Below are 24,091 nucleotides of genomic sequence, written 5' to 3' on the forward strand. Positions count from 1 at the left end.
ATATATATATCCCAATGCCCCAGGGCAGTGATTGGGGACATTGCCCTGTGTGTAGGGTGCGTTCATTCGGATGGGACGTTAAACGGGGTGTCCTGAGACTCTGGTCACTAAAGATCCCATGTCACTTATCGTAAGAGTAGGGGTGTTAACCCCCGGTGTCCTGGATAAATTCCCAATCTGGCCCTCAAACCATCACGGTTCACCTAATCATCCCCAGCATCCGATTGCCGCATTCATCCCCTCCTCTCCCCTGTAACTGTTCCCCAGGTCGTTGCTGTAAATGAGAACGTGTTCTCAGTCAACTTACCTGGTAAAAATAAAAAAATAGGTTCATGAAATCAATAATTTACCAGGTTAAATAAGGGTTTAATAAAAATGAATCCATGTGGTTTCGAGAGTAATTGCCCCTCATGGAAACAGTGGTTTTAATTGAATTTAAATTGGATTGAAAAGCACTATATAATATTATTGTTGTTGTTATTGTTGTTGTTATTGTAGCTGTTGGTTGGGAGCCGCCGTGTGACCACGGGGCGGAGATCTCCTCCTACCTCATAGACCTGGGAGAGAGACAGTCCATCTCTGTAGGACCAGTCACCAAGTATATCATTCAGCATCTGCAACCGGACACCAGCTACAGGTACACACACACACACACACACACACACTACACCAGGTACACACTACACACACACACACACACACACACACACACACACACACACACACACACACACACACACACACACTACACCAGGTACACACTACACACACACACACACACACACACACACACACACACACACTACACCAGGTACACACTACACACACACACACACACACACACACACACACACACACACACACACACACACACACACTACACCAGGTACACACTACACACACACACACACACACTACACACACACACACACTACACACACACACACACACACACACACACACACACTACACACACACACACACACACACACTACACCAGACACACACACACACACTACACCAGGTACACACACACACACTACACACACACACACACACACACTACACACACACACACACACACACACACACACACACACACACACACACACACACACTACACCAGACACACACACACACACACTACACCAGGTACACACACACACACACACACACACACACAGACACACACACACACTACACCAGGTACACACTACACACACACACACACACACACACACACACACACACACACACTACACCAGGTACACACTACACACACACACACACACTACACCAGGTACACACTACACACACACACACACACTACACACACACACACACACTACACACACACACACACACACACACACACTACACACACACACACACACACACACACTACACCAGACACACACACACACACTACACCAGGTACACACACACACACACACACACACACACACTACACACACACACACACACACACACTACACACACACACACACACACACACACACACACACACACACACACACACACACTACACCAGACACACACACACACACACACACACACACACACACTACACCAGGTACACACACACACACACACACTACACCAGGTACACACACACACACACACACACACACACACACACACACACTACACCAGGTACACACACACACACACACACACACACTACACCAGGTACACACTACACACACACACACACACTACACACACACACACACACTACACACACACACACACACACACACACACTACACACACACACACACACACACACTACACCAGACACACACACACACACTACACCAGGTACACACACACACACACACACTACACCAGGTACACACACACACACACACACACACACCAGACACACACACACACACACACACACACACTACACCAGACACACACACACACACACACACACACACACACTACACCAGACACACACACACACACACCAGACACACACACACACACACACACACACACACACACACACACACACACACACACACACACACACACACTACACTAGGTACACGCCTCTAAACCATCTCTCTGTCTCTCCTCCCTCCTTACATGTTTCTCCTCTCCTTCCGTTTCTTCCTGCCTCCCTACATGTTTCTCCTCTCCTTCCGTTTCTTCCTGCCTCCCTACATGTATCTCCTCTCCTTCCGTTTCTTCCTGCCTCCCTACATGTTTCTCCTCTACCTTCCGTTTCTTCCTGCCTCCCTACTTGTTAGGATTCGCATCCAGGCTCTGAACAGCCTGGGATCAGGTCCGTTTAGCCACACCTTTAAGTTGAAGACCAAGCCTCTCCCTCCACAGCCCCCGCGGCTAGAGTGTACTGCCTTCAGTCACCAGACCCTCAGGCTGAAGTGGGGTGACGGCCCGGCCAAGGCCACGCCCTCAGACGCCCTCCAGTACCAGCTGCAGATGGAGGACAAGAGAGGCAGGTTGGTAGCCTGGTTAAACCCCACAGTATCATTAGTACCAGCTGCAGGTTGGTAGCCTGGTTAAACCCCCCCCACAGTATCATTAGTACCAGCTGCAGGTTGGTAGCCTGGTTAAACCCCACAGTATCATTAGTACCAGCTGCAGGTTGGTAGCCTGGTTAAACCCCACAGTATCATTAGGACCAGCTGCAGGTTGGTAGCCTGGTTAAACCCCACAGTATCATTAGTACCAGCTGCAGGTTGGTAGCCTGGTTAAACCCTACAGTATCATTAGTACCAGCTGCAGGTTGGTAGCCTGGTTAAACCCCACAGTATCATTAGTACCAGCTGCAGGTTGGTAGCCTGGTTAAACCCTACAGTATCATTAGTACCAGCTGCAGGTTGGTAGCCTGGTTAAACCCTACAGTATCATTAGTACCAGCTGCAGGTTGGTAGCCTGGTTAAACCCTACAGTATCATTAGTACCAGCTGCAGGTTGGTAGCCTGGTTAAACCCTACAGTATCATTAGTACCAGCTGCAGGTTGGTAGCCTGGTTAAACCCCACAGTATCATTAGTACCAGCTGCAGGTTGGTAGCCTGGTTAAACCCCACAGTATCATTAGGACCAGCTGCAGGTTGGTAGCCTGGTTAAACCCCACAGTATCATTAGTACCAGCTGCAGGTTGGTAGCCTGGTTAAACCCTACAGTATCATTAGTACCAGCTGCAGGTTGGTAGCCTGGTTAAACCCTACAGTATCATTAGTACCAGCTGCAGGTTGGTAGCCTGGTTAAACCCTACAGTATCATTAGGATCAGCTGCAGGTTGGTAGCCTGGTTAAACCCTACAGTATCATTAGTACCAGCTGCAGGTTGGTAGCCTGGTTAAACCCTACAGTATCATTAGGACCAGCTGCAGGTTGGTAGCCTGGTTAAACCACACAGTATCATTAGTACCAGCTGCAGGTTGGTAGCCTGGTTAAACCCCACAGTATCATTAGTACCAGCTGCAGGTTGGTAGCCTGGTTAAACCCTACAGTATCATTAGGATCAGCTGCAGGTTGGTAGCCTGGTTAAACCCTACAGTATCATTAGTACCAGCTGCAGGTTGGTAGCCTGGTTAAACCCTACAGTATCATTAGGATCAGCTGCAGGTTGGTAGCCTGGTAAACCCTACAGTATCATTAGTACCAGCTGCAGGTTGGTAGCCTGGTTAAACCCTACAGTATCATTAGGATCAGCTGCAGGTTGGTAGCCTGGTTAAACCCTACAGTATCATTAGTACCAGCTGCAGGTTGGTAGCCTGGTTAAACCCTACAGTATCATTAGGACCAGCTGCAGGTTGGTAGCCTGGTTAAACCACACAGTATCATTAGTACCAGCTGCAGGTTGGTAGCCTGGTTAAACCCCACAGTATCATTAGTACCAGCTGCAGGTTGGTAGCCTGGTTAAACCCTACAGTATCATTAGTACCAGCTGCAGGTTGGTAGCCTGGTTAAACCCTACAGTATCATTAGCCTGGAATCTCTGGATGGAAATATATGGTATATATGTACTATCATTATAAAACAGGTTGTATGGATGCTGATTGGCTGATAGCAGGGAGTTATTCACCACAATCCCCGGGTAATACCTGTTCCGTTTGAATTATCCGCTGTCCCACAGCCCAGCCAGGCAATTTATGAACGTAATCCCCCCCCCCCCCCCCCCCCCCGCGCTTTAGTTGGCTAACTAGCAAAGGAGAAGTAGGTAGTCGCCGTAGCAACCTTGCTTGCTTATAACGTCCATGACAATCGAATAGACAACCAGCCCGTTTGGCGTGCAACTTCAAGAATCTCAAATCTAGCAACTTGCTTTTTGTGCCAGGACTAAAGGAAAAGGTGGGGATACCTAGTCAGGTGTCCAACTGAATGTATTCAACTGAAATGTGTCTTCCTCTCTGAATCAGAGGCCGGGATTTTCACAATGTCAGAACAATAGATCGACTGGCAAGACAGGTGTTTATATGGTGCCGCTTTTGAAACTGTAACCTTCAGTTTTAGCGAAGTGTTAGAAATGATTCCAACTGACTGTGTTGCCTTGTCCCACCACCTGTTTTATAGCTTTCTCCCTGTCGTCCCCTCTCTCCTCTCCAGGTTCGTCTCCTTGTACAGAGGGCCCTGCCACACTCACAAAGTCCAGCGGCTCAATGAGTCTACCTCGTACATGTTCCGCATCCAGGCCTTCAACGAGGCGGGCCAAGGCCCCTTCTCCACTGTTTACACCTTCACCACCCCCCGCTCGCCCCCTGCTCCTATTAAAGGTACATCTCACCCCTTCACCAGCCCATTCCTGTCCTGTCCTCTCCCATCCTCTCACCTCTGTAATGTATAGACCTTCACCAGCCCATTCCTGTCCTGTTGTCTCCCATCCTCTCACCTCTGTAATGTATAGACCTTCACCAGCCCATTCCTGTCCTGTTCTCTCCCATCCTCTCACCTCTGTAATGTATAGACCTTCACCAGCCCATTCCTGTCCTGTTCTCTCCCATCCTCTCACCTCTGTAATGTATAGACCTTCACCAGCCCATTCCTGTCCTGTTGTCTCCCATCCTCTCACCTCTGTAATGTATAGACCTTCACCAGCCCATTCCTGTCCTGTTGTCTCCCATCCTCTCACCTCTGTAATGTATAGACCTTCACCAGCCCATTCCTGTCCTGTTCTCTCCCATCCTCTCACCTCTGTAATGTATAGACCTTCACCAGCCCATTCCTGTCCTGTTCTCTCCCATCCTCTCACCTCTGTAATGTATAGACCTTCACCAGCCCATTCCTGTCCTGTTCTCTCCCATCCTCTCACCTCTGTAATGTATAGACCTTCACCAGCCCATTCCTGTCCTGTTGTCTCCCATCCTCTCACCTCTGTAATGTATAGACCTTCACCAGCCCATTCCTGTCCTGTTGTCTCCCATCCTCTCACCTCTGTAATGTATAGACCTTCACCAGCCCATTCCTGTCCTGTCCTCTCCCATCCTCTCACCTCTGTAATGTATAGACCTTCACCAGCCCATTCCTGTCCTGTTCTCTCCCATCCTCTCACCTCTGTAATGTATAGACCTTCACCAGCCCATTCCTGTCCTGTTGTCTCCCATCCACTGTCCTCACCTTTCAGCCTCACTGTCCTCACCTTTCAGACTCACTGTCCTCACCTTTCAGTCTCACTGTCCTCACCTTTCAGACTCACTGTCCTCACCTTTCAGACTCACTGTCCTCACCTTTCAGCCTCACTGTCCTCACCTTTCAGACTCACTGTCCTCACCTTTCAGTCTCACTGTCCTCACCTTTCAGACTCACTGTCCTCACCTTTCAGACTCACTGTCCTCACCTTTCAGACTCACTGTCCTCACCTTTCAGCCTCACTGTCCTCACCTTTCAGACTCACTGTCCTCACCTTTCAGTCTCACTGTCCTCACCTTTCAGACTCACTGTCCTCACCTTTCAGCCTCACTGTCCTCACCTTTCAGCCTCACTGTCCTCACCTTTCAGCCTCACTGTCCTCGCCTTTCAGCCTCACTGTCCTCGCCTTTCAGCCTCACTGTCCTCGCCTTTCAGTCTCACTGTCCTCGCCTTTCAGACTCACTGTCCTCGCCTTTCAGTCTCACTGTCCTCACCTTTCAGTCTCACTGTCCTCACCTTTCAGACTCACTGTCCTCACCTTTCAGACTCACTGTCCTCACCTTTCAGCCTCACTGTCCTCACCTTTCAGACTCACTGTCCTCACCTTTCAGTCTCACTGTCCTCACCTTTCAGACTCACTGTCCTCACCTTTCAGCCTCACTGTCCTCACCTTTCAGCCTCACTGTCCTCGCCTTTCAGCCTCACTGTCCTCGCCTTTCAGCCTCACTGTCCTCGCCTTTCAGCCTCACTGTCCTCGCCTTTCAGACTCACTGTCCTCGCCTTTCAGACTCACTGACCTCACCTTTCAGACTCACTGTCCTCACCTTTCAGACTCACTGTCCTCACCTTTCAGACTCACTGTCCTCACCTTTCAGACTCACTGTCCTCACCTTTCAGACTCACTGTCCTCACCTTTCAGACTCACTGTCCTCACCTTTCAGACTCACTGTCCTCGCCTTTCAGCCTCACTGTCCTCGCCTTTCAGACTCACTGACCTCGCCTTTCAGACTCACTGTCCTCACCTTTCAGACTCACTGTCCTCGCCTTTCAGACTCACTGTCCTCACCTTTCAGACTCACTGTCCTCACCTTTCAGACTCACTGTCCTCACCTTTCAGACTCACTGTCCTCACCTTTCAGACTCACTGTCCTCACCTTTCAGCCTCACTGTCCTCGCCTTTCAGCCTCACTGTCCTCGCCTTTCAGCCTCACTGTCCTCGCCTTTCAGCCTCACTGTCCTCGCCTTTCAGCCTCACTGTCCTCGCCTTTCAGTCTCACTGTCCTCACCTTTCAGCTTCACTGTCCTCGCCTTTCAGCCTCACTGTCCTCGCCTTTCATTCTTAATCTTTGGCCGTGTTGTACTCTCTCTCTGTAGCGCCCCGAGTGGAGCGTGTGGAGGACATGTCTTCAGTCTGTGAGGTGAGCTGGGAGCCCCTGCTGCCCATGAAGGGAGACCCCATCATCTACACGGTGCAAAGCATGATGGGTAACTCTGAGTACAAACAGGTAAGAAGATGTGATTTGTGTAGCACTGGATGGGGGGGGGGGGGGAACTCACCACAGCTAATTGTCGATGTGTAACACCCCACTGAAGTCATACCACGTTAGCTTGTCCATGAATTCACGTCACTGTCTTAAGTCATCGCTGTACAACACTGGTCACCATCAGCTGGTCGATGTCCAAGGCATTCCTGAAGGTAGAACTACTCCGTCCTTCCCAGCAGCCCCAGAGACCTGTAGAAGGTTAACGAGCTAACGTTGCCCATGAATGGAAGTTAGGCTAGCGAGCAAGTATTTTAGCTAGGTAGCCTTAAAAGCGTGTTCTGTACGACAGAGTGAGGGACTGTTTCATCAACATGAAAGAGAGGAGGAGGAGGGCGTTGGTATTTCTCTACAAGTAGGGTGAGTCAACATGTTCTTCTACTTACGCACAAAAGCAGGCACACACACACACACACACACACACACACACACACACACACACACACACACACACACACACACACACACACAAGAAATCAGAACCATGGACAGACTTGAATGGGTACAACCAGCACTGCAGCTGTAATGAATGGGTACAACCAGCACTGCAGCTGTAATGAATGGGTACAACCAGCACTGCAGCTGTAATGAATGGGTACAACCAGCACTGCAGCTGTAATGAATGGGTACAACCAGCACTGCAGCTGTAATGAATGGGTACAACCAGCACTGCAGCTGTAATGAATGGGTACAACCATCACTGCAGCTGTAATGAATGGGTACAACCAGCACTGCAGCTGTAATGAATGGGTACAACCAGCACTGCAGCTGTAATGAATGGGTACAACCAGCACTGCAGCTGTAATGAATGGGTACAACCAGCACTGCAGCTGTAATGAATGGGTACAACCAGCACTGCAGCTGTAATGAATGGGTACAACCAGCACTGCAGCTGTAATGAATGGGTACAACCAGCACTGCAGCTGTAATGAATGACTACAACCAGCACTGCAGCTGTAATGAATGACTACAACCAGCACTGCAGCTGTAATGAATGGGTACAACCATCACTGCAGCTGTAATGGATGGGTACAACCAGCACTGCAGCTGTAATGAATGGGTACAACCAGCACTGCAGCTGTAATGAATGGGTACAACCAGCACTGCAGCTGTAATGAATGGGTACAACCAGCACTGCAGCTGTAATGAATGGGTACAACCAGCACTGCAGCTGTAATGAATGGGTACAACCAGCACTGCAGCTGTAATGAATGGGTACAACCAGCACTGCAGCTGTAATGAATGGGTACAACCAGCACTGCAGCTGTAATGAATGGGTACAACCAGCACTGCAGCTGTAATGAATGGGTACAACCAGCACTGCAGCTGTAATGAATGGGTACAACCAGCACTGCAGCTGTAATGAATGGGTACAACCAGCACTGCAGCTGTAATGAATGGGTACAACCAGCACTGCAGCTGTAATGAATGGGTACAACCAGCACTGCAGCTGTAATGAATGGGTACAACCAGCACTGCAGCTGTAATGAATGGGTACAACCAGCACTGCAGCTGTAATGAATGGGTACAACCAGCACTGCAGCTGTAATGAATGGGTACAACCAGCACTGCAGCTGTAATGAATGGGTACAACCAGCACTGCAGCTGTAATGAATGGGTACAACCAGCACTGCAGCTGTAATGAATGGGTACAACCAGCACTGCAGCTGTAATGAATGGGTACAACCAGCACTGCAGCTGTAATGAATGGGTACAACCAGCACTGCAGCTGTAATGAATGGGTACAACCAGCACTGCAGCTGTAATGAATGGGTACAACCAGCACTGCAGCTGTAATGAATGGGTACAACCAGCACTGCAGCTGTAATGAATGGGTACAACCAGCACTGCAGCTGTAATGAATGGGTACAACCAGCACTGCAGCTGTAATGAATGGGTACAACCAGCACTGCAGCTGTAATGAATGGGTACAACCAGCACTGCAGCTGTAATGAATGGGTACAACCAGCACTGCAGCTGTAATCAGTAACAGTGTATCTATAAGCTTGAGTTGTTATTATTAGTAGCTTGTGTCTGATTTTAAATCGTTATTTCACTTTCTCTGGTCAAAGGAGTAACAACATGAATTGGTACATGAGGCAGAAATAATGCAGTGGGACTTAAGTTTCACCATCAGCTGGAAGACTGAGTCAGGTGAGAGAGAGTGGAGGGACAGCGAGTCAGGTGAGAGAGAGTGGAGGGACAGCGAGTCAGGTGAGAGAGCGGAGGGACAGCGAGTCAGGTGAGAGAGCGGAGGGACAGTGAGTCAGGTGAGAGAGCGGAGGGACAGCGAGTCAGGTGAGAGAGCGGAGGGACAGCGAGTCAGGTGAGAGAGCGGAGGGACAGTGAGTCAGGTGAGAGAGAGTGGAGGGACAGCGAGTCAGGTGAGAGAGAGTGGAGGGACAGTGAGTCAGGTGAGAGAGTGGAGGGACAGCGAGTCAGGTGAGAGAGAGTGGAGGGACAGCGAGTCAGGTGAGAGAGAGTGGAGGGACAGTGAGTCAGGTGAGAGAGAGTGGAGGGACAGCGAGTCAGGTGAGAGAGTGGAGGGACAGCGAGTCAGGTGAGAGAGAGTGGAGGGACAGTGAGTCAGGTGAGAGAGAGTGGAGGGACAGCGAGTCAGGTGAGAGAGAGTGGAGGGACAGTGAGTCAGGTGAGAGAGTGGAGGGACAGTGAGTCAGGTGAGAGAGCGGAGGGACAGTGAGTCAGGTGAGAGAGCGGAGGGACAGCGAGTCAGGTGAGAGAGAGTGGAGGGACAGCGAGTCAGGTGAGAGAGCGGAGGGACAGTGAGTCAGGTGAGAGAGCGGAGGGACAGCGAGTCAGGTGAGAGAGAGTGGAGGGACAGTGAGTCAGGTGAGAGAGCGGAGGGACAGTGAGTCAGGTGAGAGAGAGTGGAGGGACAGTGAGTCAGGTGAGAGAGAGTGGAGGGACAGCGAGTCAGGTGAGAGAGTGGAGGGACAGCGAGTCAGGTGAGAGAGAGCGGAGGGACAGCGAGTCGGGTGAGAGAGAGCGGAGGGACAGCGAGTCGGGTGAGAGAGAGCGGAGGGACAGCGAGTCAGGTGAGAGAGAGCGGAGGGACAGCGAGTCGGGTGAGAGAGAGTGGAGGGACAGCGAGTCGGGTGAGAGAGAGCGGAGGGACAGCGAGTCGGGTGAGAGAGAGTGGAGGGACAGCGAGTCGGGTGAGAGAGAGCGGAGGGACAGCGAGTCAGGTGAGAGAGCGGAGGGACAGCGAGTCAGGTGAGAGAGCGGAGGGACAGCGAGTCAGGTGAGAGAGAGCGGAGGGACAGCGAGTCGGGTGAGAGAGAGCGGAGGGACAGCGAGTCGGGTGAGAGAGAGCGGAGGGACAGCGAGTCGGGTGAGAGAGAGCGGAGGGACAGCGAGTCGGGTGAGAGAGAGCGGAGGGACAGCGAGTCGGGTGAGAGAGAGCGGAGGGACAGCGAGTCGGGTGAGAGAGAGCGGAGGGACAGCGAGTCGGGTGAGAGAGAGCGGAGGGACAGCGAGTCGGGTGAGAGAGAGCGGAGGGACAGCGAGTCGGGTGAGAGAGAGCGGAGGGACAGCGAGTCGGGTGAGAGAGAGCGGAGGGACAGCGAGTCGGGTGAGAGAGAGCGGAGGGACAGCGAGTCGGGTGAGAGAGAGCGGAGGGACAGCGAGTCGGGTGAGAGAGAGTGGAGGGACAGCGAGTCGGGTGAGAGGCAGCCTCACCCCTGCTCCTTCACCTCAGACTGACATTAACATATTACCAGTGTGATTATATACCAAAACATTTACATCATTTCAAAATGATCTGAGAAGAACAACATTGACAGGGCAATTCAAGCGTAGCCAACATGCAGTGATAATGTACTGGTCCTATAGCCTTACTGTACAAACCTCACTGCTACAGAACTGCTACAGAACTATAGCCTTACTGTACAAACCTCACTGCTACAGAACTATAGCCTTACTGTAGCCTTACTGTACTGCTACAGAACTATAGCCTTACTGTACAAACCTCACTGCTACAGAACTGCTACAGAACTATAGCCTTACTGTAGCCTTACTGTACTGCTACAGAACTATAGCCTTACTGTACAAACCTCACTGCTACAGAACTGCTACAGAACTATAGCCTTACTGTACAAACCTCACTGCTACAGAACTGTGTTTAATAGCTTAACGTTGCACATTCTTACGGTTTTAAGTCATGTTTAAAAAAAAATCAGAGCGGTAGATATCGGCTTGCATCAGGAAGTGTTCTTGACTCAGCAAAAGGCTGGTGACCACTCTGCTGTACAACAACTACATTATGCAAATAGACGGATGTTTTCTGTTGTGCCCGTTAGCGCAGCTGTACGAGTTCTTCATCAGGCCGGATGGTGATTCCTCTGTCTAAATGCAGCGTTATGATGATGGACGTTGATCCCTGACGAGACCCCAGGTGTCTAGCTTCCCTCTCCATCCCTCTCAGCAGTAACTCTTAGCAGGCTAACCTGCCGTTATGGTGGGCTCAGCAGTAACTCTTAGCAGGCTAACCTGCCGTTATGGTGGGCTCAGCAGTAACTCTTAGCAGGCTAACCTGGCCGTTATGGTGGGCTTAGCAGTAACTCTTAGCAGGCTAACCTGCCGTTATGGTGGGCTTAGCAGTAACTCTTAGCAGGCTAACCAGGGGTTATGGTGGGCTTAGCAGTAACTCTTAGCAGGCTAACCAGGGGTTATGGTGGGCTCAGCAGTAACTCTTAGCAGGCTAACCTGGACTTATGGTGGGCTTAGCAGTAACTCTTAGCAGGCTAACCAGGGGTTATGGTGGGCTCAGCAGTAACTCTTAGCAGGCTAACCAGGGGTTATGGTGGGCTCAGCAGTAACTCTTAGCAGGCTAACCAGCCGTTATGGTGGGCTCAGCAGTAACTCTTAGCAGGCTAACCAGGGGTTATGGTGGGCTCAGCAGTAACTCTTAGCAGGCTAACCAGGGGTTATGGTGGGCTCAGCAGTAACTCTTAGCAGGCTAACCAGGGGTTATGGTGGGCTCAGCAGTAACTCTTAGCAGGCTAACCTGGGGTTATGGTGGGCTCAGCAGTAACTCTTAGCAGGCTAACATGCAGTAATTTGTATTTTATTTTATTAGGGTATCCATTAGCCAATGGCAACAGCTAGTCTTACTGGGGTCCAACACATAGCGAAAAAGACATTACAGACAAAATACGTTTTTTAACATACATTTAAAAACATGAGCATGTAGTGTTTTATGTGTGCATTCGAGGTCTTGGTTGGACCCGTTTCCCGAAATGGACCTGGGGCTTTCCCACCCGGACCCTATATGCATAAATATATATTTTTTAATATAGAGACCCAATTCCGTCCAGACTCGGTCCGATCTGAGTGAGGGAAGCAGCAGAAAAGTATCTTTTTTTAATGTTACTTTATTAACCGGAGCTGATAAACCGCGAGAGGAGGGGGAGAGGCGAGGCTCTAGCAGGTGGGGAGGAGGAAGAGAGAGGGACCGCAACCGACCAAGCCGACTCAAGCTATAGTAGACTAATAGCTGCCATAGCTAGGTTATTTATCATCAATATGATGATAGTACCCGTCTTGACTGCATCAAACCAGGAGAAGTAAGTTAAGCTAGCTAACGTTAGCTAGCTAGGCTAATTGAGACTGTAGTGTGTCCTACAGTTACAAATAACAACAACAACTCCATTCAGGATATGAAGTAGCAAGCCTACCTGTTGTCTCTTAGTCATTGTAGCCTGTTCTTTAACTTTTTTAATTCCATCATTTTAATTCCATCTTCCAGCAGTGGTGTTGGAATCTGATTGGACCCTTCCAGACAAGTCAGTTTAAATTACACATACCCGAGACAATCATGTCAGATCCCGACCCAGACTCGTGGATCCGGACCCGCTCGGGTCCCGGATTGGGTCTCAGGTATTCGAGGACAGGTGAATCCGTGAAGGCCTCTAGTATGTGTCTATCAGAGACACATACACTACCTGTCCAAAGTTTTACAACACCTACTCATTCAAGGGTTTTTTTCTTTATTTTTACTATTTTCTACATTGTAGAATAATAGTTGAAGACATCAAACCTATGAAATAACACATATGGAATCATGTTGTAACCACAAAAAAAAAAGGTGTTAAACAAGATATATTTTATATTTGAGATTCTTCAAATAGCCACCCTTTGCCTGGATGACAGCCATTGAATCTGTATGTTTTGACCATGACAGTTTACAATCTAAGGTAACACCAAGTTATTTAGTCTACTCAACAGCCCCACTATTCATTACCAGGTTTAGCTGAGGTCTAGACCTTGGGGAATGATATGTATCAAATACAATGCTCTTAGAGATGTTCAGGACTAGTTTATTACTTGCCACCCGGTCTAAAACTGACTTCCACTCGTTGTTTAGGGTTTCAGTGACTTCATTAGCTGTGGTTGCAGACACGTATAAGGTTGAATCATCAGCATACATGGACACACATGCTTTGTTAAATGCCATTGGTGGGTCAATGGTAAAAAAATAGAAAAGGGTAGAGGGCCAAGAGAGCTGCCCTGCGGTACACCATTACAGAGAAGCTTCCATTAAAGAAAACCCTCTGAGTTCTATTAGATAGATGGCTCCGAATCCACAATATGGCAGAGGTTGAAGAGCCATAACAGTAATGGCTATGGTAATGTTGGGCTCAGAGGCTGCTGCTGGCTGACGCTAATCTGCCTGGATATGACAACCAAATTAAATAAGGAAGCTGTATGTGTCTGCCATTTTACACAGAGCTTTGTCCTTTCATCACTCCAATCACAGGCCTCCAAGCTACAGAGGCAGACCATGTCTTCTGTCTCCCTCCTACTTCCTTCCTGAAAATTAACCTCCCTTTCCTCTCTACCTCTCTCTTTCCTGTATCAATTCAAGTCAAAAGGCTTTATTGACACGGGAAACATATGTTAACATTGCCAAAGCAAGTGAAATAGATAATAAACAATACAAATGAACAGTAAACATTACACTCACAAAAGTTCCAAAGGAATAAAGACATTTCAAATGCCAGTGTTGTAACAGTGTTGTAACGATGGGCAAGTAGTTAAAGTACAAAAGGAAAAATACATAAATATGGGTTTTATTTACAATGGTGTTTGTTCTTCACTGGTTGTCCTTTTCTTTTCACTGTCTCCTCTGTCTCTCTCTCCCTCGCTGTCTCTCTCTCCCTCGCTGTCTCTCTCTCTCCCTTCTCTCTCTCCCTCGCTGTCTCTCTCTCCCTCGCTGTCTCTCTCTCTCTCCCTCGCTGTCTCTCTCTCTCTCCCTCGCTGTCTCTCTCTCTCTCCCTCGCTGTCTCTCTCTCTCTCCTCGCTGTCTCTCTCTCTCTCCCTCGCTGTCTCTCTCTCTCTCCCTCGCTGTCTCTCTCTCTCTCCCTCGCTGTCTCTCTCTCTCTCCCTCGCTGTCTCTCTCTCTCTCCCTCGCTGTCTCTCTCTCTCTCCCTCGCTGTCTCTCTCTCTCTCCCTCGCTGTCTCTCTCTCTCCCTCGCTGTCTCTCTCTCTCCCTCGCTGTCTCTCTCTCTCTCCCTCGCTGTCTCTCTCTCTCTCCCTCGCTGTCTCTCTCTCTCTCCCTCGCTGTCTCTCTCTCTCCCTCGCTGTCTCTCTCTCTCCCTCGCTGTCTCTCTCTCTCCCTCGCTGTCTCTCTCTCTCCCTCGCTGTCTCTCTCTCTCCCTCGCTGTCTCTCTCTCTCCCTCGCTGTCTCTCTCTCTCCCTCGCTGTCTCTCTCTCCCTCGCTGTCTCTCTCTCCCTCGCTGTCTCTCTCTCCCTCGCTGTCTCTCTCTCCCTCGCTGTCTCTCTCTCCCTCGCTGTCTCTCCCTCGCTGTCTCTCTCTCCCTCGCTGTCTCCCTCGCTGTCTCTCTCTCCCTCGCTGTCTCTCTCTCCCTCGCTGTCTCTCTCTCCCTCGCTGTCTCTCTCTCTCCCTCGCTGTCTCTCTCTCTCCCTCGCTGTCTCTCTCTCTCCCTCGCTGGTCTCTCTCTCTCCCTCGCTGTCTCTCTCTCTCCCTCGCTGTCTCTCTCTCCCTCGCTGTCTCTCCTCTCCCTCGCTGTCTCTCTCTCCCTCGCTGTCTCTCTCTCCTCGCTGTCTCCCTCGCTGTCTCTCTCTCCCTCGCTGTCTCCCTCGCTGTCTCTCTCTCTCTCGCTGTCTCTCTCTCGCTCGCTGTCTCTCCCTCCCTCGCTGTCTCTCTCTCCCTCCCTCGCTGTCTCTCTCTCTCTCTCCCTCGCTGTCTCTCTCTCTCTCTCTCCCTCGCTGTCTCTCCCTCCCTCGCTGTCTCTCTCTCTCTCTCCCTCGCTGTCTCTCTCTCTCTCTCTCCTCCCCCTCGCTGTCTCTCTCTCCCTCGCTGTCTCTCTCTCCCTCGCTGTCTCTCTCTCTCTCTCCCTCGCTCTCTCTCTCTCTCCCTCGCTGTCTCTCTCTCTCTCTCCCTCGCTGTCTCTCTCTCTCTCCCTCGCTGTCTCTCTCTCTCTCCCTCGCTGTCTCTCTCTCTCTCTCTCGCTGTCTCTCTCTCTCCCTCGCTGTCTCTCTCTCTCTCCCTCGCTGTCTCTCTCTCTCTCTCTCCCTCGCTGTCTCTCTCTCTCTCCCTCGCTGTCTCTCTCTCTCTCCCTCGCTGTCTCTCTCTCTCTCTCCCTCGCTGTCTCTCTCTCTCTCTCCCTCGCTGTCTCTCTCTCTCTCTCTCCCTCGCTGTCTCTCTCTCTCTCTCTCCCTCGCTGTCTCTCTATCTCTCTCCCCCTCGCTGTCTCTCCCTCCCTCGCTGTCTCTCTCTCTCTCGCCCTCCCTGTCTCTCTCTCCCTCGCTGTCTCTCTCTCTCTCTCCCTCGCTGTCTCCTCTCTCTCTCCCTCGCTGTCTCTCTCTCCTCTCCCTCGCTCGCTCTCTCTCTCTCCCTCGCTGTCTCTCTCTCTCTCTCCCTCGCTGTCTCCTCTCGCTGTCCTCTCTCTCCCTCGCTGTCTCCCTCGCTGTCTCTCTCTCCCTCGCTGTCTCCCTCGCTGTCTCTCTCTCCCTCGCTGTCTCCCTCGCTGTCTCTCTCTCCCTCGCTGTCTCCCTCGCTGTCTCTCTCTCCCTCGCTGTCTCCCTCGCTGTCTCTCTCTCCCTCGCTGTCTCCCTCGCTGTCTCTCTCTCCCTCGCTGTCTCTCTCGCTGTCTCTCTCTCTCTCGCTGTCTCTCTCCTCTCTCCCTCGCTGTCTCTCTCTCCTCGCTGTCTCTCTCTCCTGCTCTCCCTCGCTGTCTCTCTCTCTCTCCCTCGCTGTCTCTCTCTCCTCTCTCCCTCGCTGTCTCTCTCTCCCTCGCTGTCTCTCTCGCTCTCCCTCGCTGCTTCTCTCTCTCCCTCGCTGTCTCTCTCTCCCTCGCTGTCTCTCTCTCTCTCCCTCGCTGTCTCTCTCTCCCTCGCTGTCTCTCTCTCTCTCTCCCTCGCTGTCTCTCTCTCTCCTCCCTCGCTGTCTCTCTCTCTCTCTCTCCCTCGCTGTCTCTCTCTCTCTCTCCCTCGCTGTCTCTCTCTCTCTCTCCCTCGCTGCTCTCTCTCTCTCTCTCCCTCGCTGTCTCTCTCTCTCTCTCTCTCGCTGTCTCTCTCTCTCTCTCCCTCGCTGTCTCTCTCTCTCTCTCCCTCGCTGTCTCTCTCTCTCTCTCCCTCGCTGTCTCTCTCTCTCTCTCCCTCGCTGTCTCTCTCTCTCTCTCCCTCGCTGTCTCTCTCTCTCTCTCCCTCGCTGTCTCTCTCTCTCTCTCCTCGCTGTCTCTCTCTCTCTCCCTCGCTTCTCTCTCTCTCCCTCGCTCTCTCCCTCTCTCTCTCCCTCGCTGTCTCCCTCTCCCTCGCTCTCTCCCTCGCTGTCTCTCTCTCTCTCCCTCGCTGTCTCTCTCTCTCTCCCTCGCTGTCTCTCTCTCTCGTCTCTCTCTCTCTCTCTCTCTCTCCCCCTCGCTGTCTCTCTCTCTCTCTCTCCCTCGCTGTCTCTCTCTCTCTCTCCCTCGCTGTCTCTCTCTCTCTCTCTCTCCCACGCTGTCTCTCTCTCTCCCTCGCTGTCTCTCTCTCTCTCCCTCGCTGTCTCTCTCTCTCTCCCTCGCTGTCTCTCTCTCTCTCTCTCCCTCGCTGTCTCTCTCCCTCGCTGTCTCTCTCCCTCGCTGTCTCTCTCCCTCGCTGTCTCTCTCCCTCGCTGTCTCTCTCCCTCGCTGTCTCTCTCCCTCGCTGTCTCTCTCCCTCGCTGTCTCTCTCCCTCGCTGTCCTCTCTCTCGCTGTCTCTCTCCTCGCTGTCTCTCTCTCTCTCCCTCGCTGTCTCTCTCTCTCTCCCTCGCTGTCTCTCTCTCTCTCCCTCGCTGTCTCTCTCTCTCTCCCTCGCTCTCTCTCTCTCTCTCCTCTCTGCTCTCTCTCTCTCTCCTCGCTCTCTCTCCTCTCTCTCTCTCTCCTCTCTCTCTCTCTCCTCTCTCTCTCCCTCTCTCCCTCGCTGTCTCTCTCTCTCCCTCCCCTCGCTCTCTCCTCCCTCCCCTCCCTCGCTGTCTCTCTCTCTCTCCCTCGCTGTCTCTCTCTCTCCCTCGCTGTCTCTCTCTCTCCCTCGCTGTCTCTCTCTCTCCCTCGCTGTCTCTCTCTCTCCCTCGCTGTCTCTCTCTCTCCCCTCGCTGTCTCTCTCTCTCTCCCTCGCTGTCTCTCTCTCTCTCCCTCGCTGTCTCGCTCTCTCTCTCCCTCGCTCTCTCTCTCCCTCGCTCTCTCTCTCTCCCTCGCTCTCTCTCTCTCCCTCGCTGTCTCTCTCTCCCTCGCTGTCTCTCTCTCCCTCGCTGTCTCTCTCTCCCTCGCTGTCTCTCTCTCCCTCGCTGTCTCTCTCTCCCTCGCTGTCTCTCTCTCCCTCGCTGTCTCTCTCTCTCCCTCGCTGTCTCTCTCTCTCCCTCGCTGTCTCTCTCTCTCCCTCGCTGTCTCTCTCTCTCCCTCGCTGTCTCTCTCTCCCTCGCTGTCTCTCTCTCCCTCGCTGTCTCTCTCTTCCCTCGCTGTCTCCCTCGCTGTCTCCTCTCTCCCTCGCTCTCTCCCTCGCTGTCTCTCTCTCCCTCGCTGTCTCTCTCTCTCCCTCGCTGTCTCTCTCTCCCTCGCTGTCTCTCTCTCCCTCGCTGTCTCTCTCTCCCTCGCTGTCTCTCTCTCGCTCGCTGTCTCAACCTCCCTCGCTGTCTCTCTCTCCCTCCCTCGCTGTCTCTCTCTCCCTCCCTCGCTGTCTCTCTCATCCCTCCCTCGCTGTCTCTCTCTCTCCCTCCCTCGCTGTCTCTCTCTCTCTCTCCCTCGCTGTCTCTCTCTCTCTCTCCCTCGCTGTCTCTCTCTCCCTCGCTGTCTCTCTCTCTCTCTCCCTCGCTGTCTCTCTCTCTCTCTCCCTCGCTGTCTCTCTCTCTCTCTCCCTCGCTGTCTCTCTCTCTCTCTCCCTCGCTGTCTCTCTCTCTCTCCCTCGCTGTCTCTCTCTCTCTCTCCCTCGCTGTCTCTCTCTCTCTCTCCTCGCTGTCTCTCTCTCTCTCTCCCTCGCTGTCTCTCTCTCTCCTCCCTCGCTGTCTCTCTCTCTCTCTCTCCCTCGCTGTCTCTCTCTCTCTCTCCCTCGCTGTCTCTCTCTCTCTCTCTCTCTCGCTGTCTCTCTCTCTCTCTCTCTCTCGCTGTCTCTCTCTCTCTCTCTCCCTCGCTGTCTCTCTCTCTCTCTCTCCCTCGCTGTCTCCCTCTCTCTCTCTCTCTCCCTCGCTGTCTCCCTCGCTGTCTCTCTCTCCCTCGCTGTCTCCCTCTCCCTCGCTGTCTCCCTCGCTGTCTCTCTCTCCCTCGCTGTCTCCCTCGCTGTCTCTCTCTCCCTCGCTGTCTCCCTCGCTGTCTCTCTCTCCCTCGCTGTCTCCCTCGCTGTCTCTCTCTCCCTCGCTGTCTCCCTCGCTGTCTCTCTCCCTCGCTGTCTCTCTCTCTCCCTCGCTGTCTCTCTCTCCCTCGCTCCCTCCCTCGTCTGTCTCTCTCTCTCTCTCCCTCCCCCTCGCTCTCTCTCTCTCCCTCGCTCTCTCTCTCTCTCTCTCCCTCGCTGTCTCTCTCTCCCTCCTGCTGTCTCTCTCTCTCCCTCGCTGTCTCTCTCTCTCTCTCTCCCTCGCTGTCTCTCTCTCTCTCTCCCTCCTGCTGTCTCTCTCTCCCTCGCTCTCTCCCTCCTGCTGTCTCTCTCTCTCCCTCGCTGTCTCTCTCTCTCTCTCCCTCGCTGTCTCTCTCTCTCTCTCCCTTCTCTCTCCCTCGCTGTCGCTCTCTCCCTCGCTGTCTCTCTCGCTGTCTCTCTCTCCCTCGCTGTCTCTCTCTCGCTCTCCCTCGCTGTCTGTCTCTCTCTCTCTCTCCCTCCCCCTCGCTCTCTCTCTCTCCTCCCTCTGTCTCTCTCTCCCTCGCTGTCTCTCTCTCCCTCGCTGTCTCTCTCTCTCCTCTCCCTCCCGCTGTCTCTCTCTCTCTCTCCCTCGCTGTCTCTCGCTCTCCCTCGCTGTCTCTCGCTCTCTCCCTCGCTGTCTCTCGCTCTCTCCCTCGCTGTCTCTCGCTCTCTCTCCCTCGCTGTCTCTCTCTCTGCTGCTCTCTCCCTCGCTGTTCCTCCTCTCTCTCTCTCTCTCTCTCTCTCTCCCTCGCTGTCTCTCTCCCTCGCTGTCTCTCTCTCTCTCTCTCTCTCTCTCTCTCTCTCTCCCTCGCTGTCTCTCTCTCTCTCCCTCGCTGTCTGTCTCTCTCTCTCTCTCTCTCCCTCGCTGTCTGTCTCTCTCTCCCTCCCCCTCGCTCTCTCTCTCTCCCTCCCTCTCTGTCTCTCTCTCCCTCGCTGTCTCTCTCTCCCTCGCTGTCTCTCTCTCCCTCGCTGTCGCTCTCTCCCTCGCTGTCGCTCTCTCCCTCGCTGTCTCTCTCGCTGTCTCTCTCTCCCTCGCTGTCTCTCTCTCGCTCTCCCTCGCTGTCTGTCTCTCTCTCTCTCCCTCCCCCTCGCTCTCTCTCTCTCCCTCCCTCTCTGTCTCTCTCTCCCTCGCTGTCTCTCTCTCCCTCGCTGTCTCTCTCTCCCTCGCTGTCTCTCTCTCCCTCGCTGTCTCTCTCTCCCTCGCTGTCTCTCTCGCTGTCTCCCTCTCTGTCTCTCTCTCGCTCTCCCTCGCTGTCTCTCTCGCTCTCCCTCGCTGTCTGTCTCTCTCTCTCTCTCCCTCCCCCTCGCTCTCTCTCTCTCCCTCCCTCTCTGTCTCTCTCTCCCTCGCTGTCTCTCTCTCCCTCGCTGTCTCTCTCTCCCTCGCTGTCGCTCTCTCCCTCGCTGTCTCTCGCTCTCTCCCTCGCTGTCTCTCGCTGTCTCTGTTTCTCCCTCGCTCTCTCTCTCTCTCTCTCCCTCTCCCTCGCTGTCTCTCGCTCTCTCTCTCTCTCTCTCTCTCTCTCTCTCTCTCCCTCGCTGTCTCTCTCTCTCTCCCTCGCTGTCTGTCTCTCTCTCTCTCTCTCTCCCTCGCTGTCTGTCTCTCTCTCTCTCTCTCTCCCTCGCTGTCTCTCTCTCCCTCTCTCTCTCCCTCGCTGTCTCTCTCTCCCTCGCTCTCTCTCTCTCTCCCTCGCTGTCTCTCTGTCTCTCTCCCTCGCTGTCTCTCTCTCTCTCTCCCTCGGTGTCTCTCTCTCTCTCCCTCGCTGTCTCTCTCTCTCTCTCCCTCGCTGTCTCTCTCTCTCTCCCTCCCTCGCTGTCTCTCCCTCCCTCGCTGTCTCTCTCTCCCTCGCTGTCTCTCTCTCCCTCGCTGTCTCTCTCTCCCTCGCTGTCTCTCTCTCCCTCGCTGTCTCTCTCTCCCTCGCTGTCTCTCTCTCCCTCGCTGTCTCTCGCTCTCTCCCTCGCTGTCTCTCGCTCTCTCCCTCGCTGTCTCTCGCTCTCTCCCTCGCTGTCTCTCGCTCTCTCCCTCGCTGTCTCTCTCTCCCTCGCTGTCTCTCTCTCCCTCGCTGTCTCTCTCTCCCTCGCTGTCTCTCTCTCCCTCGCTGTCTCTCTCTCCCTCGCTGTCTCTCTCTCCCTCGCTGTCTCTCTCTCCCTCGCTGTCTCTCCCTCGCTCTCTCCCTCGCTGTCTCTCGCTCTCTCCCTCGCTGTCTCTCGCTCTCTCCCTCGCTGTCTCTCTCTCGCTCTCCCTCGCTGTCTGTCTCTCTCTCTCTCTCCCTCCCCCTCGCTCTCTCTCTCTCCCTCTCTCTCTGTCTCTCTCTCCCTCGCTGTCTCTCTCTCCCTCGCTGTCTCTCTCTCCCTCTCTCTCTGTCTCTCTCTCCCTCGCTGTCTCTCTCTCCCTCGCTGTCTCTCTCTCCCTCGCTGTCTCCCTCGCTGTCTCCCTCGCTGTCTCCCTCGCTGTCTCCCTCGCTGTCTCTCTCTCCCTCGCTGTCTCTCTCTCCCTCGCTGTCTCTCTCTCCCTCGCTGTCTCTCTCTCCCTCGCTCTCTCTCTCTCTCCCTCGCTCTCTCTCTCTCTCCCTCGCTGTCTCTGTCTCTCTCCCTCGCTGTCTCTCTCTCTCTCTCCCTCGCTGTCTCTCTCTCTCTCCTCCCTCGCTGTCTCTCTCTCTCTCTCTCCCTCGCTGTCTCTCTCTCCCTCGCTGTCTCTCTCTCCCTCGCTGTCGCTCTCTCCCTCGCTGTCTCTCTCGCTGTCTCTCTCTCCCTCGCTGTCTCTCTCTCGCTCTCCCTCGCTGTCTGTCTCTCTCTCTCTCCCTCCCCCTCGCTCTCTCTCTCTCCTCCCTCTCTGTCTCTCTCTCCCTCGCTGTCTCTCTCTCCCTCGCTGTCTCTCTCTCCCTCGCTGTCTCTCTCTCCCTCGCTGTCTCTCTCTCCCTCGCTGTCTCTCGCTCTCTCCCTCGCTGTCTCTCGCTCTCTCCCTCGCTGTCTCTCGCTCTCTCCCTCGCTGTCTCTCGCTCTCTCCCTCGCTGTCTCTCGCTGTCTCTGTTTCTCCCTCGCTCTCTCTCTCTCTCTCTCTCCCTCGCTGTCTCTCTCTCTCCCTCGCTGTCTCTCTCTCGCTCTCTCTCGCTCTCTCTCTCTCTCTCTCTCTCTCTCCCTCGCTGTCTCTCTCTCTCTCCCTCGCTGTCTGTCTCTCTCTCTCTCTCTCTCCCTCGCTGTCTGTCTCTCTCTCCCTCCCCCTCGCTCTCTCTCTCTCCCTCCCTCTCTGTCTCTCTCTCCCTCGCTGTCTCTCTCCCTCGCTGTCTCTCTCTCCTCGCTGTCGCTCTCTCCCTCGCTGTCGCTCTCTCCCTCGCTGTCGCTCTCTCCCTCGCTGTCTCTCTCGCTGTCTCTCTCTCCCTCGCTGTCTCTCTCTCGCTCTCCCTCGCTGTCTGTCTCTCTCTCTCTCTCCCTCCCCCTCGCTCTCTCTCTCTCCCTCCCTCTCTGTCTCTCTCTCCCTCGCTGTCTCTCTCTCCCTCGCTGTCTCTCTCTCCCTCGCTGTCTCTCTCTCCCTCGCTGTCTCTCTCTCCCTCGCTGTCTCTCTCTCCCTCGCTGTCTCTCTCGCTGTCTCCCTCTCTGTCTCTCTCTCGCTCTCCCTCGCTGTCTCTCTCGCTCTCCCTCGCTGTCTGTCTCTCTCTCTCTCTCCCTCCCCCTCGCTCTCTCTCTCTCCCTCCCTCTCTGTCTCTCTCTCCCTCTCTGTCTCTCTCTCCCTCGCTGTCTCTCTCTCCCTCGCTGTCTCTCTCTCCCTCGCTGTCTCTCTCTCCCTCGCTGTCTCTCTCTCCCTCGCTGTCTCTCTCCCTCGCTGTCTCTCTCCCTCGCTTTCTCTCTCTCTCCCTCGCTGTCTCTCTCTCTCCCTCGCTGTCTCTCTCTCCCTCGCTGTCTCTCTCTCGCTCTCCCTCGCTGTCTCTCTCTCGCTCTCCCTCGCTGTCTCTCTCTCCCTCGCTGTCTCTCTCTCGCTCTCCCTCGCTGTCTCTCTCTCGCTCTCCCTCGCTGTCTCTCTCTCGCTCTCCCTCGCTGTCTCTCTCTCCCTCCCTCGCTCTTTCCCTCCCTCGCTCTCTCTCTCCCTCGCTGTCTCTCTCTCCCTCGCTGTCTCTCTCTCCCTCGCTGTCTCTCTCTCCCTCGCTGTCTCTCTCTCCCTCGCTGTCTCTCTCTCCCTCGCTGTCTCTCTCTCCCTCGCTGTCTCTCTCTCCCTCGCTGTCTCTCTCTCTCCCTCGCTGTCTCTCTCTCTCCCTCGCTGTCTCTCTCGCTGTCTCTCTCTCTCTCTGTCTCTCTCTCGCTCTCCCTCGCTGTCTCTCTCTCGCTATCCCTCGCTGTCTGTCTCTCTCTCTCTCTCCCTCCCCTCGCTCTCCTCCCCCTCGCTCTCCCTCCCTCTCTGTCTCTCTCTCTCCCTCGCTGTCTCTCTCTCTCCCTCGCTGTCTCTCTCTCTCTCTCCCTCGCTGTCTCTCTCTCTCTCCTCCCTCGCTGTCTCTCTCTCTCTCTCCCTCGCTGTCTCTCTCTCTCTCTCCCTCGCTGTCTCTCTCTCTCTCTCCCTCGCTGTCTCTCTCTCTCTCTCCCTCGCTGTCTCTCTCTCTCTCTCCCTCGCTGTCTCTCTCTCTCTCTCCCTCGCTGTCTCTCTCTCTCTCCCTCGCTGTCTCTCTCTCTGTCCCTCGCTGTCTCTCTCTCTGTCCCTCGCTGTCTCTCTCTCTGTCCCTCGCTGTCTCTCTCTCTCTCTCTCCCTCGCTGTCTCTCTCTCTCTCTCTCCCTCGCTGTCTCTCTCTCTCTCTCTCCCTCGCTGTCTCTCTCTCTCTCTCTCCCTCGCTGTCTCTCTCTCTCTCCCTCGCTGTCTCTCTCTCTCTCCCTCGCTGTCTCTCTCTCTCTCCCTCGCTGTCTCTCTCTCTGTCCCTCGCTGTCTCTCTCTCTGTCCCTCGCTGTCTCTCTCTCTCTCCCTCGCTGTCTCTCTCTCTCTCCCTCGCTGTCTCTCTCTCTCTCCCTCGCTGTCTCTCTCTCTCTCCCTCGCTGTCTCTCTCTCTCTCCCTCGCTGTCTCTCTCTCTCTCCCTCGCTGTCTCTCTCCCTCGCTGTCTCTCTCTCTCCCTCGCTGTCTCTCTC

At 53.8% G+C, this 24,091-nt stretch overlaps 1 protein-coding gene across 5 annotated transcripts in view; it reads left to right on the forward strand.

The window, feature by feature from the left end:
• The window catches only part of fndc3a (fibronectin type III domain containing 3A), a 199,304-nt gene that overhangs the window by 162,291 nt on the left and 12,922 nt on the right, over positions 1-24,091 (forward strand). For all 5 annotated transcript variants that reach the window (XM_082966821.1, XM_082966820.1, XM_082966819.1 and 2 more), the window contains 4 exons: positions 499-637; positions 2,283-2,495; positions 4,609-4,775; positions 7,003-7,133. In XM_082966821.1, the coding sequence (XP_082822947.1) occupies positions 499-637; positions 2,283-2,495; positions 4,609-4,775; positions 7,003-7,133 (650 nt within the window). The remainder of the gene's footprint in view (positions 1-498; positions 638-2,282; positions 2,496-4,608; positions 4,776-7,002; positions 7,134-24,091) is intronic.

The sequence above is a fragment of the Salmo salar genome, chromosome 20 (genome assembly GCF_965601325.2).
Source record: "Salmo salar chromosome 20, fSalSal1, whole genome shotgun sequence".
NCBI classification, from domain to species: Eukaryota; Metazoa; Chordata; class Actinopteri; order Salmoniformes; family Salmonidae; genus Salmo; species Salmo salar.